Raw genomic sequence first — 12,901 nt, forward strand, 5'->3', positions numbered from 1 at the left:
GATAATTAAAAGTAATTTTTGTTATAGTAGATGTTATTTCTTTGTATAATGGTTATAAAAAACTGATTACTCATTGTTAGAAGTGTTTTCTCATAGTTCAGACTGTCGCATCTTTAATTTGATTAGAAAAGTATTCATGAGCACCTGTGTGTCAGTGCAGCTCCAGATCCTGAGGACACAACACAACTGAGAAACAAAACAAAGTCCCTGCCCTCAAAGAGCTCGTGTTTTACTGTATTTTTGTATGGGTGTGTGTGGGGCGGGTGGGGGAGTGGTACAGAAAAATATTTCAGGCGTCGATGAGTGCTAAGAAGAAAAACCAAATGGTATAAGAGGAATAGAGAGCAAAAGTGTATGTGATATTGTGATACAAGGTGCTAGCTGACCCTGGAGCAGAGGCCTGCATGGAGCCGGGGAGCAGCCCTGCAGGTGCGGGGAAAAGCAAGCCAGGTGTGTTGGAGAGTATTGGGAGGCTATAGCTGGGGCAGGAGTCTAGTCAGTGTGAGGAATGGTGGGAGGAGAGACCAGAGAGGCAGAGAGGGGGACTGTATGAGGAATAAGGCCATGAGGCAGGAGTCCCTGGAGCTCTCTGAGCCCAGGAGTGATCAGTACCATCTGTTTCATGTTTAGATGGATCATCCTGGCTAGCTACCATGTGGAGAATGGTCTGGAGAGTGTGGTGACAAGGGACACCCATTGGGAGACCCCCGTGGTTATCTAGGGGTGAGGTGATGGTGATCTGGACCAGTGGGTAGGCAGTGGTTGAATTCTGGATTTTTTGACATGAAGAAAGAAAATGAAGCGTGAAGGGTAACCCCCAACTGAAGCAATATTCTGATTATGCTTTGATTTATTATTTGCTTTTTTTTTTTTAATTCTTTAACAGAACCGAGATTAAGCGTAGCTCCTGAAATGGATATCATGGACTACTGCAAAAAAGAATGGAGGGGAAATACACAGAAAGCAACATGTATGAAAAAGGTACGACACAGAGGTGCACATATTTCAGGTCTTTCAAATAGTCTATTGTAAGTTGTTTAATATGTCATTTGATATTTTTAGACATTAGTTAAAATGACTGCTATAGACTTTATTATGGGTGTTCTAATCTTAGAGATAAGGAAATAGACTCCAAAGATAAGGATTTTGTTTTAAGTCACAGTGTTAATATAGAATCAGCATCAGTTATTCAGTGACGCAATTTCTTTGAAAAACACGTCAATGACTCTGCTGTTCAGAGTCGGGCCAGCCATTGGTTGTCCTCTTGGGGCCATTTGGGAATATCCTTTTTGGTCTGGTGCTGTAAAATAAAAGCTTCAGGGATGCCTCAGGCCGATTCTACGCTCCTGCTTTCCACAGCACATTGGGTTTGCTTACACACCCTCTGGTCCTGGGGCCTAGAACCTTCTTGGACTCCCTACGCAGGGGAGTCAGGAACTGCTCTCTTCACTTAAGGTGTCCCAGGAGTTGCCCCCTCCCAGTCTCATTGCATAGACTGGTGATATGAAGATAGTCTCCAAGGCTGTGGGATGACATTGGGGGTTCATATGATGTGGTCCTGCTGTGGCTGTTTGGGCCGGTTCATTACTCAGCTCAGACACCATGGCCTGCATATACTATGCAGCTCATCAAGTAGCAGGGCCTGTGGGCTCTACCCTCAGATGTATACCAGATCCAGTATTATCAGTAGGATGAACCATGTGAATTGCTCAAAAACAGTCAAATAGCAGATTGAACCTAAGACTTCCCTGACCTCTTGAAACCTTTGCGTTTATTTTTTCTCATTTTTCTCTTGGGATTATTTACTAATATTATGAATTTGAATGAACTTCTTATATATTAGAGATACTGACCATCATATTTAATAGAAATATCTTTAAAATTTTTTTGGTTAGGATTTTAAATTTTTAAGTATTTGAATATTTAGTCTTTTCCTCAGAGCTTGTTTTTATAGAAGATAATTGCTTATCTTTCAGCATGTACCTCAGCTGCTCATGGGCTGACCTTAGTAAAAATCTAGCTGCCACTTATAAAGCTCTGAGAGCAGATGATAGCTCTCTGCAAATCCGAAATGTAGATGCTTGGTGTTTTAGGCGTTTGTTGGAGAACTCAATTATGAAACACCTGGAATTCTTAGTTCCTGCCAGAGGTTAAGAACATTCATGTTTTTGCTGAACGTGCTGTTGGTCACTTGCGGATTATCCAACCTGTAGCCCATCACGACCCGTGGCAGTACTTAGAGCATCTCAGATGCCTGAAAACAGCTTTCACCTCCATTCTATTTTAGTCGTTATTTGCGTAATTGTCTATTTTTGTTTCTAATATTCTTTTGGAAGTAAGTTTCTATAAATTCAGATTTAATTTTATTCTGAAATAGCGTGAGTAATTTATGCATTTGGAAAGGTACAATTGCAATTGAATTTGCCATCTAAGTATTCTGGGGTAATTGAGGTTTACCATAGGCAAGAAGTACATAATTATTAGTAGGTGTGATTCTGCCTGATGGAACCTTATGTGTTACAGTGGTTGGATCACTAAATAAAAATGCAGTCCTCAAAATGTTGTTATTGGGGAAAAAAAGCACTTTTGTATTCACTTAAAATACCATCCTATGACTTGAACCTTGAAAATAGCTAATAATGAGGTTTTAGTACCTGGACCCACAGGACAGAGGTGGTCTGCATTGGGCCCACTCCACAATGAGGGTAACACTTCTTTCTTTGTGTGAGTGCAGGGCAGGAAGTGGGTCTTCAGACTATCAAGGAAGAGGGGGATGAGTTAAGGGGCTGGCTGGACCCAGGGCCAGGGAGGCGGTGGGCAGCTCAGTCAGTCTCAAGGACTGCATGTGTCTAGCTGGAGAAGCCAGGCATCATGCATGCTGGGGAATCAGAGTCACTAGGATTTTATGGTGTCTTTTCAGGGTACGTTTCAGAATGGTCCATTGGATGGCTGTTTTTGAGTGCCCAAGCATGTCACTGAACATTTTCATTTCCTTGTTTCACTTCCAGACTGAGCAAGAGTGACACTTCACTTAAAAAAAGAAAAGAAGGCGGGGCGTGGTGGCTCACACCTGTAATCCCTGCACTTTGGGAGGCAGAGGCAGGTGGATCACCTGAGGTCAGGAGTTCAAGACCAGCCTGGCCAACATGATGAAATCCCATCTCTACTAAAAATACAAAAAAATTAGCTGGGTGTGGTGGCTTATGCCTGTAGTCCCAGTTACTCAGGAGGCTGAGGCGGGAGAATTGCTTGAACCTGGGACGCCGAGGTTGCAGTGAGCCGAGATCGCGCCATTGCACTCCAGCCTGGGCAACAAGAGCGAAACTCCTTCTCGTGAAAAGAAAAGAAGCCTAACAGAATTATTCAGCCATCTCCTGGCATATGAACTTTTATATAGACATGCACATACACAAAGCACCCCCGCCCTGCTTTGTGTTTTGGAAACTTGGGGTTTTTCTGTATTTTTTTAATATGAAATTATAAACGTAGTTTAGCTCTCTTTTTTCTTGCCTTTTTGTTAAAGAGTTGAGGGTTAACTGAAACACAGACTAAACTCTTCAAAATGTTGGTTGCCAGTGAGTAAGTGTTAAAACATTTGCCTAGGAAGGGACATAGGTCCCAGTGGTCCCAGGCCAAGTTTTTCCCACAGGAATGAAACTTTCTCTGCTATCTCAAGTCAGTAACAACCAGTTTGAATTCTTTCATACCTTTTCCCAGGGCTATGAGGAAGTGTCTCAGAAGTTCACCTCCATACGGCGAGTCCGTGGTGATAATTACTGTGCACTGAGGGCCACGCTGTTCCAGGCCATGAGCCAGGCTGCGGGGCTGCCGCCCTGGCTGCAGGATCCAGAGCTCATGCTGGTACGCTGCTGCTGCAGGTTTGAGTCCAAAATGTTTCAAACAATTTTTGTGAGAAAACTTTCCCTTTCCGTCCATGCTACCTGCTGTTATCTTCTGCAGTGTGATGTCAGCATGTGCGTTTATTCAGTTTTGTGTGGCTGGGATGATTTCACATAGTTAAATGACCAAAAATAATTCGTATTTCGTAGAAGAGAAGAATGATAAAATTTATGTGAACAATTTAGTTGAATTAGAGAGCAGATGTTTGTGTAAAGCACTTAGGAACAGTTTGATTTCAATTTTGGTGTTTGTTTTAAGTAGGCTGTGTATGTTACTGTTTGAGAACCTGCTGGGGTTTTAGAATACACATTTCTTTCGTTTCTAGCTATAATTCAAGAAATTAGTACTTTTGGCAAAGCGTGACGATTGGCTTAGTAGGTGGCAGAACAGCAGCGCTAGAAGAGAGATGATTACTGTCACACGGAGAGGAACTTCCTGAGGAGCTGAGACTCAGCCTGTCCCAGGCCTGGCCCTCTTTAGCGTTTTAAATGTACCACATGGCAGACCTGCACTGGAAAGTCATGTGTCTGCACGTCCTGACACGGATAAAGTCATATAGTCGGGTGGGTGATAGACAACTACCTGAAAGATTTTTTGGTCAGGAATGGTTGGTCAGAGACAGCAATATACCCATGTAACAAGTCTGCACATGTACCTTCTGTATCTAAAATAAAAGTTGAATTAAACAAAAGAAATGGCCACAGCCACCCAACCTTCAACAGTCACCACCCTGCTCAGTCGGCAGCCGTCAACATCGAAGCAAGACCCTCCGCCAGCAAAAAGATTACAGCTTGCTGAAGGCCAGATGATCGTTAGCATTGCTTTTTTAACCAACAAAATATTTTTAAATTAAAAAAAAAGGAAAGAAATGGCAATATGACATTAACTGGAAGAAAATTGAAAGTCTTGTGCTTAAATTTAAAAAATCCAAAACCCGGAAATGCCAGCTGTGGGAGATTGGCCTTATAGCAGTTTATGAAAAGAAAGAAAAAGATGTTAGGATTTTAATCGATTGCAAGCCCACTGTGAGCCTGCATGAAATGCGATGTCCAGCAATGATCACAAAGCCCTAGCTGCATTTTATTTTTATTATTTTTATTTTTATTTTTTTTCAAAAGACCAAGCTGGCTGCATTTTAAAAAGAATGATTCTAAGAATTAGACTGTGACAGCCCCACCTTGAACTGGGCTGGTCAGAGGCCGTCTCGAGCTCGGTACCTGTATCCTCAGCAGATGGATATGTGGCCAGGATGCTTCATCGCATTCTGGGAGCAGTTGAAGGAGCTGGGGCATTTTCCTAGAATAAAGAAGACCTTCAGAGGAACTTGTTGGCCAAGGTAGAGGTCTTTTAGGTGGATGAGAGATTACACGCTGGTAAGGGCAAAACCAGGACTGGTGGGTAGAGGATACTCCCCGTCTGTTCCACGATTATTTAATAAACCAGCATAAAATCACCACACCTCTATCAACTGTCCAAATGACATCTGGAGCCAAGTGTGGTGGTGCCTGTAGTGTTAGCTACTCAGGAGGCTGGGGTGGGAGGATCACTTGAGCCAGGAGTTCAAGTCCCGCCTGGGCAACATAAGGAGGCCCCTTATGTTGGGGAGTCTATTAAAAAAAAAAAAAAACAAACCAACATCTGGGAAAGATATTTTCTTCTAAGCAAAGATGTATGCCATCTTAAGCAGATTTTTCAGCATTAGCTTCTTTCTTTCATATAGAGGCAAGAGAAATGGATATACTAGGCTGTTTTTTCTTTTGTAAATGATGCCATTTATTAGTAAAGTATTTCAGAATTGCTTGTCAGTTGGCAAAAGCATTCCTATGGTTGGATATAAGACCCAGCTAGAGAAGCAAACAATGATTTCACTGTTTTTGCTTTGCCTTGTTTTAACTTCTGTACATGACATCTGTAGCTCTATATGACACAATTTCTAGATTGTGGTGGCGTGTGCCTTTGTTCTTACCTACTCAGGAGGCTGTGCTGACAGTTGTAGCTGTATTATATTAATCCACAAATCTATATTTCTAGGTTGTGATGTAATATCCCCCTCAATTTAAGCAAAATTTTCCTTTTGAGGCTTTACCTTTAAGGAGTTATTTAGATTTATGGACTCACTTGACACTAAATTTGTATTTTTATTCTTTCTGAGAGTCTGGGGTAAATAGTGTCCTAAGTAATTAATTAAAGTATAAAATTGCTTTAAACAAAGTACAGAGGCTGGGTGCAGTGGCTCACGCCTGTGATCCCAGCACTTCGGGAAGCTGAGGTGAGCGGATCACGAGGTCAGGAGATTGAGACCATCCTGGCGAACGTGGTGAAACCCCGTCTCTACTGAAAATACAAAAAAATTAGGTGGGTGTGGTGGCCAGTGCCTGTAGTCCCAGCTACTCGGGAGGCTGAGGCAGGAGAATGGCGTGAACCTGGGAGGCGGAGCTTGCAGTCAGCCGAGATCACACCTGTGCCCTCCAGCCTGGGTGACAGAGTGAGACTCCGTCTAAAAAAAAAAAAAAAAAGTAAAGTACAATGTCCCCCCCCACCCTTTTTTTGGTAGCGGGATATATTTGGGTAACATTATCTGCCATATTAAAAATAGTCTGAGTAGATTACATTCAAACTCTAATCGCTGTTAGAATGTGTTGCAAATGTGAGTGATGGGGTTTTAAGGTGGTTTTTCTGACTTAAATTTGAGTAATGTGAAAACAGTTTTAAAATTCTTAAGTGTTCTTTCCAGTTTCTTTCCTTTTCTGTGTGTATCAGCTATTATATTTTTCTGGGAGCATAATTTAATTAGTGGTCAGTGTGGTTTGGTTTTTGTCATCTAACTTTTATTGAATGCCAAGAGGCCTCTGTCAGAGAGAAAACACAGTGTACCTGCCTGTGGGTTTGGTATATATGTTTATTAAACATTGGGTCTAAATGTTAGCTGAAGAATGTCTTTGTTCTTTCCTTGCTGTCATCCAGCCAGAGGACTTGTCCTTGTGTTCCTGTTCCAGTCCTCAGCAATTTAACGTAGTTTGAAAACTTGCTTTACCCAGTTCGTTTTGTGGTATCATGTCTGAGACATGATTGGATGACAAATTCAAATTCAGCACATGCTTCATGTTTGAGGGGCCCGTGAAGGAAGGAAAGGACCCATAAGCTTAGTCTGGCTGTGCAGATCTCCCAGGTGACCCGCAGACCCTCCTGTGGATGCCTTTCCACTCCTGTTCTCATTCTGGCACCCCTCGCCCCACAGCCCTTCCCTCAGAAGGTCCACTGTGACAAGGGCTTTGTTGAGTGAGCGTTTCTTGCAGTGTGACCGAAATAAATCAGGGATGGAACCTTTAGCTAGCTTTATCTGCTTCTGTTTGCAGCTTGAGACTTGTTCTCTGTGGCATGTTGCTGTCTTCTCTGTCTTTTAGAACATCATTTGGATTTAGGATATTAAAGGGAACTGGCAAAGCTAGACTAAGTGACCCTCCCCTTGATCTGTGGTCAGTGAAGGAGACCCGGGCTTCCTTTCTGCTGTTGCTGAGCTTTGCTGGCCTTGCTCTGTTCCCTGCCTGTGAGGCAGAGCTTTGTCCTTATTGCCCCACTGACAGTTTGGCTGCCCCTCACCTGTCATCCTGCCCAGGCATCCTGTTTGTTCTTCCCATTTCTGCCCAGATCCCAGTCTCTGTGTTTGGCTGCAGCCAGATCACCTGACCCTCACCCCAGCTATGGAGATGGCCTAGTCTGGCTCTTAAATGTGGGACAGCAGTTTGGTCCCTGAGAGGGGGTGTCCTTTAGAGCAGGTGTCCTTTGGTTTCCAAGTTCGCTACGTTTTATAATGTCTCTGAACTGGTTAGACTGTGACAGTGTTTGCTTAGAGTGAGATAGACTGTGTATCAAAATTTTTTTGTGAGTGAGTTTTGGGGATGACACATTTTTATTATTTGCTGGATGTTGTGATATCAAGAATTACCAGCATATGCTAGAGAAAACAGGCTGTTGTATAGTTTAGTCACAAGCGAAATGACAGCTAAGCTAATTAGCTACTTCATTCTTGAATATTTCCAATCACTGTTTCTTATTTAAATCTGGTTTCTTGCTTAAATTTTTTTTTATTCTTTTAGAAGTCCAGTTTGTGCTTAGTGGAAAACAAAGGCTATTTACATGTGTTCCATGTGCTGTGACCTCTGAAAGCATTTAAAGTTGTATTCACTTTTTTATTCTGAATAAATTTGACTTCATTCTTTTCTGATGGCTTTTTTCATGCTTCGTTTTTTAAAATTGGCTTAAGGATTTCTGCATTTCCTGGAAGTCTACAACCCTGAACTGTTTGACCAGTGTGTCAAAGGAATCAGAAGCAGTTGTTTCTTTCTGTGTAGTTAGGTCTTCAGGGTCTCCTGAGTAATTCAGTTGAGTACTGCACCTACTTTTTAGATAACTGTATCGTGTCCCCAGATGCTCAGCCTGTCTTCTGGGCTTCCCTTCACCTCATTTCCCAGCTCACGTCTGTGTAACCAGTATTCTCTGCGCATTTGTAGTTCTTTGTGCCCAGTTGTAATTTTAGCTTGTTGCCACTTGAGGGCATGTGAGGTTCTTGTGATAAATCTGAGAGACCGAATTGAGGGTTTTGCCGCAGAGTTGCCACATGTTGCCTAAACGCAGGGCAGTGTGGGCACAGAGTGGGCTGGTGTAGCCCTTAGGTGAGTGGTCATTTGTTATTCTAATAAGCTGAGGAGGAGAAGGCCCTCTCCACCCTTAGTGAGTGATGTAGTTCGCCATCACTGTGGTCACAGTGAAAAGTAATTTGCATCCCAATCGTGGTTCTGTGTTTTGTAGAAACCACCTTAGTTTCACATTGCTGTAGGCTGAGAAGGTACAACCAGAAGTACTATTTATGAAAGGGTCTTTTAGTCTTACATTCCAGTTGAATGGAAGATTTGGCCTCATTTAAAACTGTATTTATTTTATTTTATGTATTTATTTTTATTCATTTCTTTCTTGCTATGTAAAGTTTTTAATTTTTTGGAGATGAGGTCTTGCTGTGTTGCTCAGGCTGAAGTGCAGTGGTACAGTCATAGCTAACTATAGCCTCAAACTCCTGGGCTCAAGTGATCCTCCTGCCTCAGTCTCCTGAGTAACTGGGAATACAGGCACATGCCACTGTGCCCAGTGAATTTTTAGATTTTTTTAAAAATAGAAATGGGGTCTTGCTATGTTACCTGTTTTGGCAAAACTGTATTAATAACTGCTAAAGAAGGTTCCTCATAGGATATTGTAGGATTTAATTATTCTTTAATGATCTGTTGACTTGGAGGTGAAATTTTTTTCCTTTCTAAATTTTATAGCAGTGAAGTGACACACCTGTGTCCAGCCTAATTCTAGGATTTTTCTCCTGACACACCCAAGACTGTTGGAAGAGTCTTACTTCCCATGCTGTCTGTCATCAGTCAGGCTGTGCCTCAGCTTGCCTTTCAAACTGCAGATTCTGTTGATAACTAGAGGGAAACAAAGTAACAAATACTCCAGGAATTTAAACAAAACAGAAACTAGTAATGCAGTTCAGCTGTCACTTCTTTCATGGACTAAGTGAGCACAGCTCCCTTAACCCCTGCCTCTGATTTTCAATGTATGTTTTATCTTAATATATCGATTAGACAGTTAAACTAGACATAGTGTCATTTCTCTGAATGTTAAAACTTCTGAGTATATGTGTTAACATTATTTAACAAACTTTTTCTACCTTTTTTTGGTGGATTTTTTAAATACCAGAAACTAGGTTTTATTTTTCTTATTGGGAAAGGAGCAGGTTTGGCTTCACCCTGGACCTTCTCACATCTCAGAAGCACTGTCCTGAGCCATGTGTTAGGTGGTGGTTGAGAGGCTGCAGTGAGTCCTATAGCCTGAAGGTGGTTGGTGTGAGGACGTGCTGTGGGCATGGCCTTAGCTCGTCTGTACAACTGCTGTGGAATGTCCTGGCCGTGGGTGGAGTCCTGCAAGGCAGATTGTGCTTTGGCATCTCAACCAAAAGCACCATTTCACTCCAGCAGCCCTCCTCAGGATGGTACTTTCTAAGTTCCTGACTTCTAGATTTAGGTCCTCCATCCTAAACCCACATGACAGATTTGCAGGATTAATTCTGGAAACAAAGGTAGGTTTTATAGACTTTGTGGTATCTTACAGCTTGGATCGTGCGGTGGATTTCTTGGAATGTTAACACCTCTTTATCTCTTTGTTTCTCGATGTTGTAGTTACCAGAAAAACTCATAAGCAAATACAACTGGATCAAGCAATGGAAACTTGGACTGAAATTTGATGGGAAGAACGAGGACCTGGTTGATAAAATTAAAGAGTCCCTTACTCTGCTGAGGAAGAAGGTTTGGAACCTGTAGTGTCCTGTCTGATAAGGGTGAAGCTCTCGTTCCTGCTTGCCCCAGAAGACCAGTTTTTAGTCTTCACTCAGTGGATTTTCAAATGCTCTTGGCTGATTTTTAGGCAAAATGGTTTTAAATGAACTCAAACTTTTCCCATGAGGGCTTTGGTAAAATGGGAAGTACCAACTTTATATATTCTTAGAGCAAGATGCCATGTATGAGGGTATCAAATAATGAAGTGTTTAACTTTCTTAAAAGGAAACCTTAACAAATATAGTCTTTGTTCCAAGTCATATTTATGTTTCAAGAATATCATTTGGTTCCTATTTCTTATACTAATATCATTAGTAATTCACATTTATTCTTTCCAGTTATGCTCATGTTTTAAGTTTCTGCCCATATTTATCAGACGTATTTTCTTTCTCAGTGATTTTCCAGTTAGTAGATTTAGTAACTTGTCTTTAGAAAACTGTCCTGAGAGTTTTTCTGAAACAGAATTGTAGGGAGAACTTAGTCTTCTGATTCCTATCGATTTGGTCTTTAAAATTCTACCTTTCTGTTACTTTCCAATGTCTCCTCTGGGTTGATGTCCTGCCTGCACACTGGCTTACATGACCCCTAGCTTGCCTGCATTGAGCAGCTTGGAGCTCTTCTCACCAAGAACCCTGATTGAGGGCCTGTCACTTGGGCCAGGGTGTCAGTGGAGGGGTGGTCAGGTAGAGAGGGGGTCAAACATGGACTTTTCAAGGTCCTTCCTAGCACGTTTCAAGCAGTGATTGCTTTACTCACATATGGTCTGCTGCTCCCATTAGACTTTCAGCTCCAGGAGAGACTGTCCTGTGCATTCCTTGACATCCTGTGCCTAGCAGCAGGCCTGGCACATAATAGGTGTTCATTTAGTGCTTTATTGAGTTAGTGAACTGAGGGCCCTGACTTCTTGGAACCTAGTTTTTGCTTAGAAAGATAAGAAATGTTTACTGGAAAATATACTGTCAAAGAAAGTCCAGTAGTTTTATCTTTCTTCTACTATAAAGAAATGGGAGCCAGAGAAGGGAAGAGGGATATACAGTTCTTGTTACCTGTTGGACTAGAATGCAGGATTTTGTGTTCCTCAGTCCTTGGGTTAGTGGAAGGTTGAGGGCGGGGCTCTAGCCCTGTGGGAGTGAACGAGAGGGCCCTTCAGTGCAACCACAGGTCATAATTTCGTTTTCATTTTTTTAAGGTCTTGCGAAATTGCTATTTCTGCTTTATTAGGTGTTTCTACTATAATTAGACCCTAATTTTTGGGAATGCTTGAGTGGCGCCAATTTTCAATAAGATTAAAATTACTCACTGATAATCTGAGCCAGCATTCTTAACACTTCTATGCCAGGCTCCAGACTAAAATTTCATGTGTTACTTAATTCTCACGACTATGAAGGTGGTGGTGCTGTGGTCATTCCTGTTTTTTAGATGAGGAAACTGAGGCCAGGAGCTCAGTTAAATCCCCTGCAAAAGCCACCAGCTGCTCTGTGGTGAAGGCTTGATTCCATCCCGACTGACTCTAGAGCCATGTCCATGATTGGTAACTTGGTCTAGTTTGGAAAATAGGAGATATAGACAAACATGTACCAGCCTTCAGCCCAAATATTAGAGGGAATTCTATGCGGTCATTACCATTAAAATTCATTCTTGGATTTAAAATCCATAATGGTGTTTGAGAGGGGCACTAGTTGTTGTTTATTCATAAGGAATGGTATTTATGTTGGCATCTCTTATTCTCACTCACTGTAACTCAAAAGCACATAAATTCATAGGTTTTCTTTTTTAAAGAGTTTGCTTGTATTCACTGAATACCTAACACATGACTTTATTCTTAATCTGGAGTCAATAAGAGTTTCCTGAATGGATTTATTCATTTGAAGTTCATATATATTTTTGAGGTTAGAGGGATAAATGTAGTGAATTATTATTCAGGAGCCCCTAGGCTCTTCCTTGCCTCTGTTCCATTTTGGAGGGTTGGCTTTGTGTTTCTGGGTGCTAACCCTCCTGTAAGCCCCTTGTAATTGTAGCTGCCCTTCACAGCTTCACACACAGGCTTCACACATGTATGTTAGCTCTTCTGTAAGTGTCTCTGATTGGCTGGTTCAATCTCATTGCCTGGGAGGTTAAGGGAGTAAAAATTTCCACAGCCTCAGTGCTTCTTACTGCATTGTATTTTTCTTTCAAATTAATGGGAGAAAAAGCTGAATAAGGAGTTTGTGTGCTTTAAAGTGTACCTTTTTTTAATCTGGAAACCTGAATATTGTGAGCATTGGTAAGTGACCCATGGTCACTTTTTAAAAATAATTTTAGGCCGGGCGCGGTGGCTCAAGCCTGTAATCCCAGCACTTTGGGAGGCCGAGACGGGGGGATCACGAGGTCAGGAGATCGAGACCATCCTGGCTAATACGGTGAAACCCCGTCTCTACTAAAAAATACAAAAAAACTAGCTGGGTGAGGTGTCGGGCGCCTGTAGTCCCAGCTACTTGGGAGGCTGAGGCAGGAGAATGGTGTAAACCCGGGAGGTGGAGCTTGCAGTGAGCTGAGATGGCTACTGCACTCCAGCCTGGGTGACAGAGCACCAGACTCCGTTTAAAAAAAAAAAAAAAAAAAAAAAAAAAAAAAAAAAAAAAAAA

General features: G+C 42.0%; 1 protein-coding gene across 4 annotated transcripts in view; it reads left to right on the top strand.

Annotated features, from left to right (window-relative positions):
* The window catches only part of OTULIN (OTU deubiquitinase with linear linkage specificity), a 59,432-nt gene that overhangs the window by 17,655 nt on the left and 28,876 nt on the right, over positions 1–12,901 (top strand). For all 4 annotated transcript variants that reach the window (XR_004228904.1, XM_023218267.3, XM_023218270.3 and 1 more), the window contains exons 3-5: positions 887–981; positions 3,718–3,861; positions 10,122–10,247. Coding sequence is in view for 3 of the 4 variants with exons in the window: in XM_023218267.3 (XP_023074035.2) it covers positions 887–981; positions 3,718–3,861; positions 10,122–10,247 (365 nt within the window). In the remaining variant the exon portion in view is untranslated. The remainder of the gene's footprint in view (positions 1–886; positions 982–3,717; positions 3,862–10,121; positions 10,248–12,901) is intronic.

This window comes from Piliocolobus tephrosceles, chromosome 4 (genome assembly GCF_002776525.5).
Source record: "Piliocolobus tephrosceles isolate RC106 chromosome 4, ASM277652v3, whole genome shotgun sequence".
NCBI lineage: Eukaryota > Metazoa > Chordata > Mammalia > Primates > Cercopithecidae > Piliocolobus > Piliocolobus tephrosceles.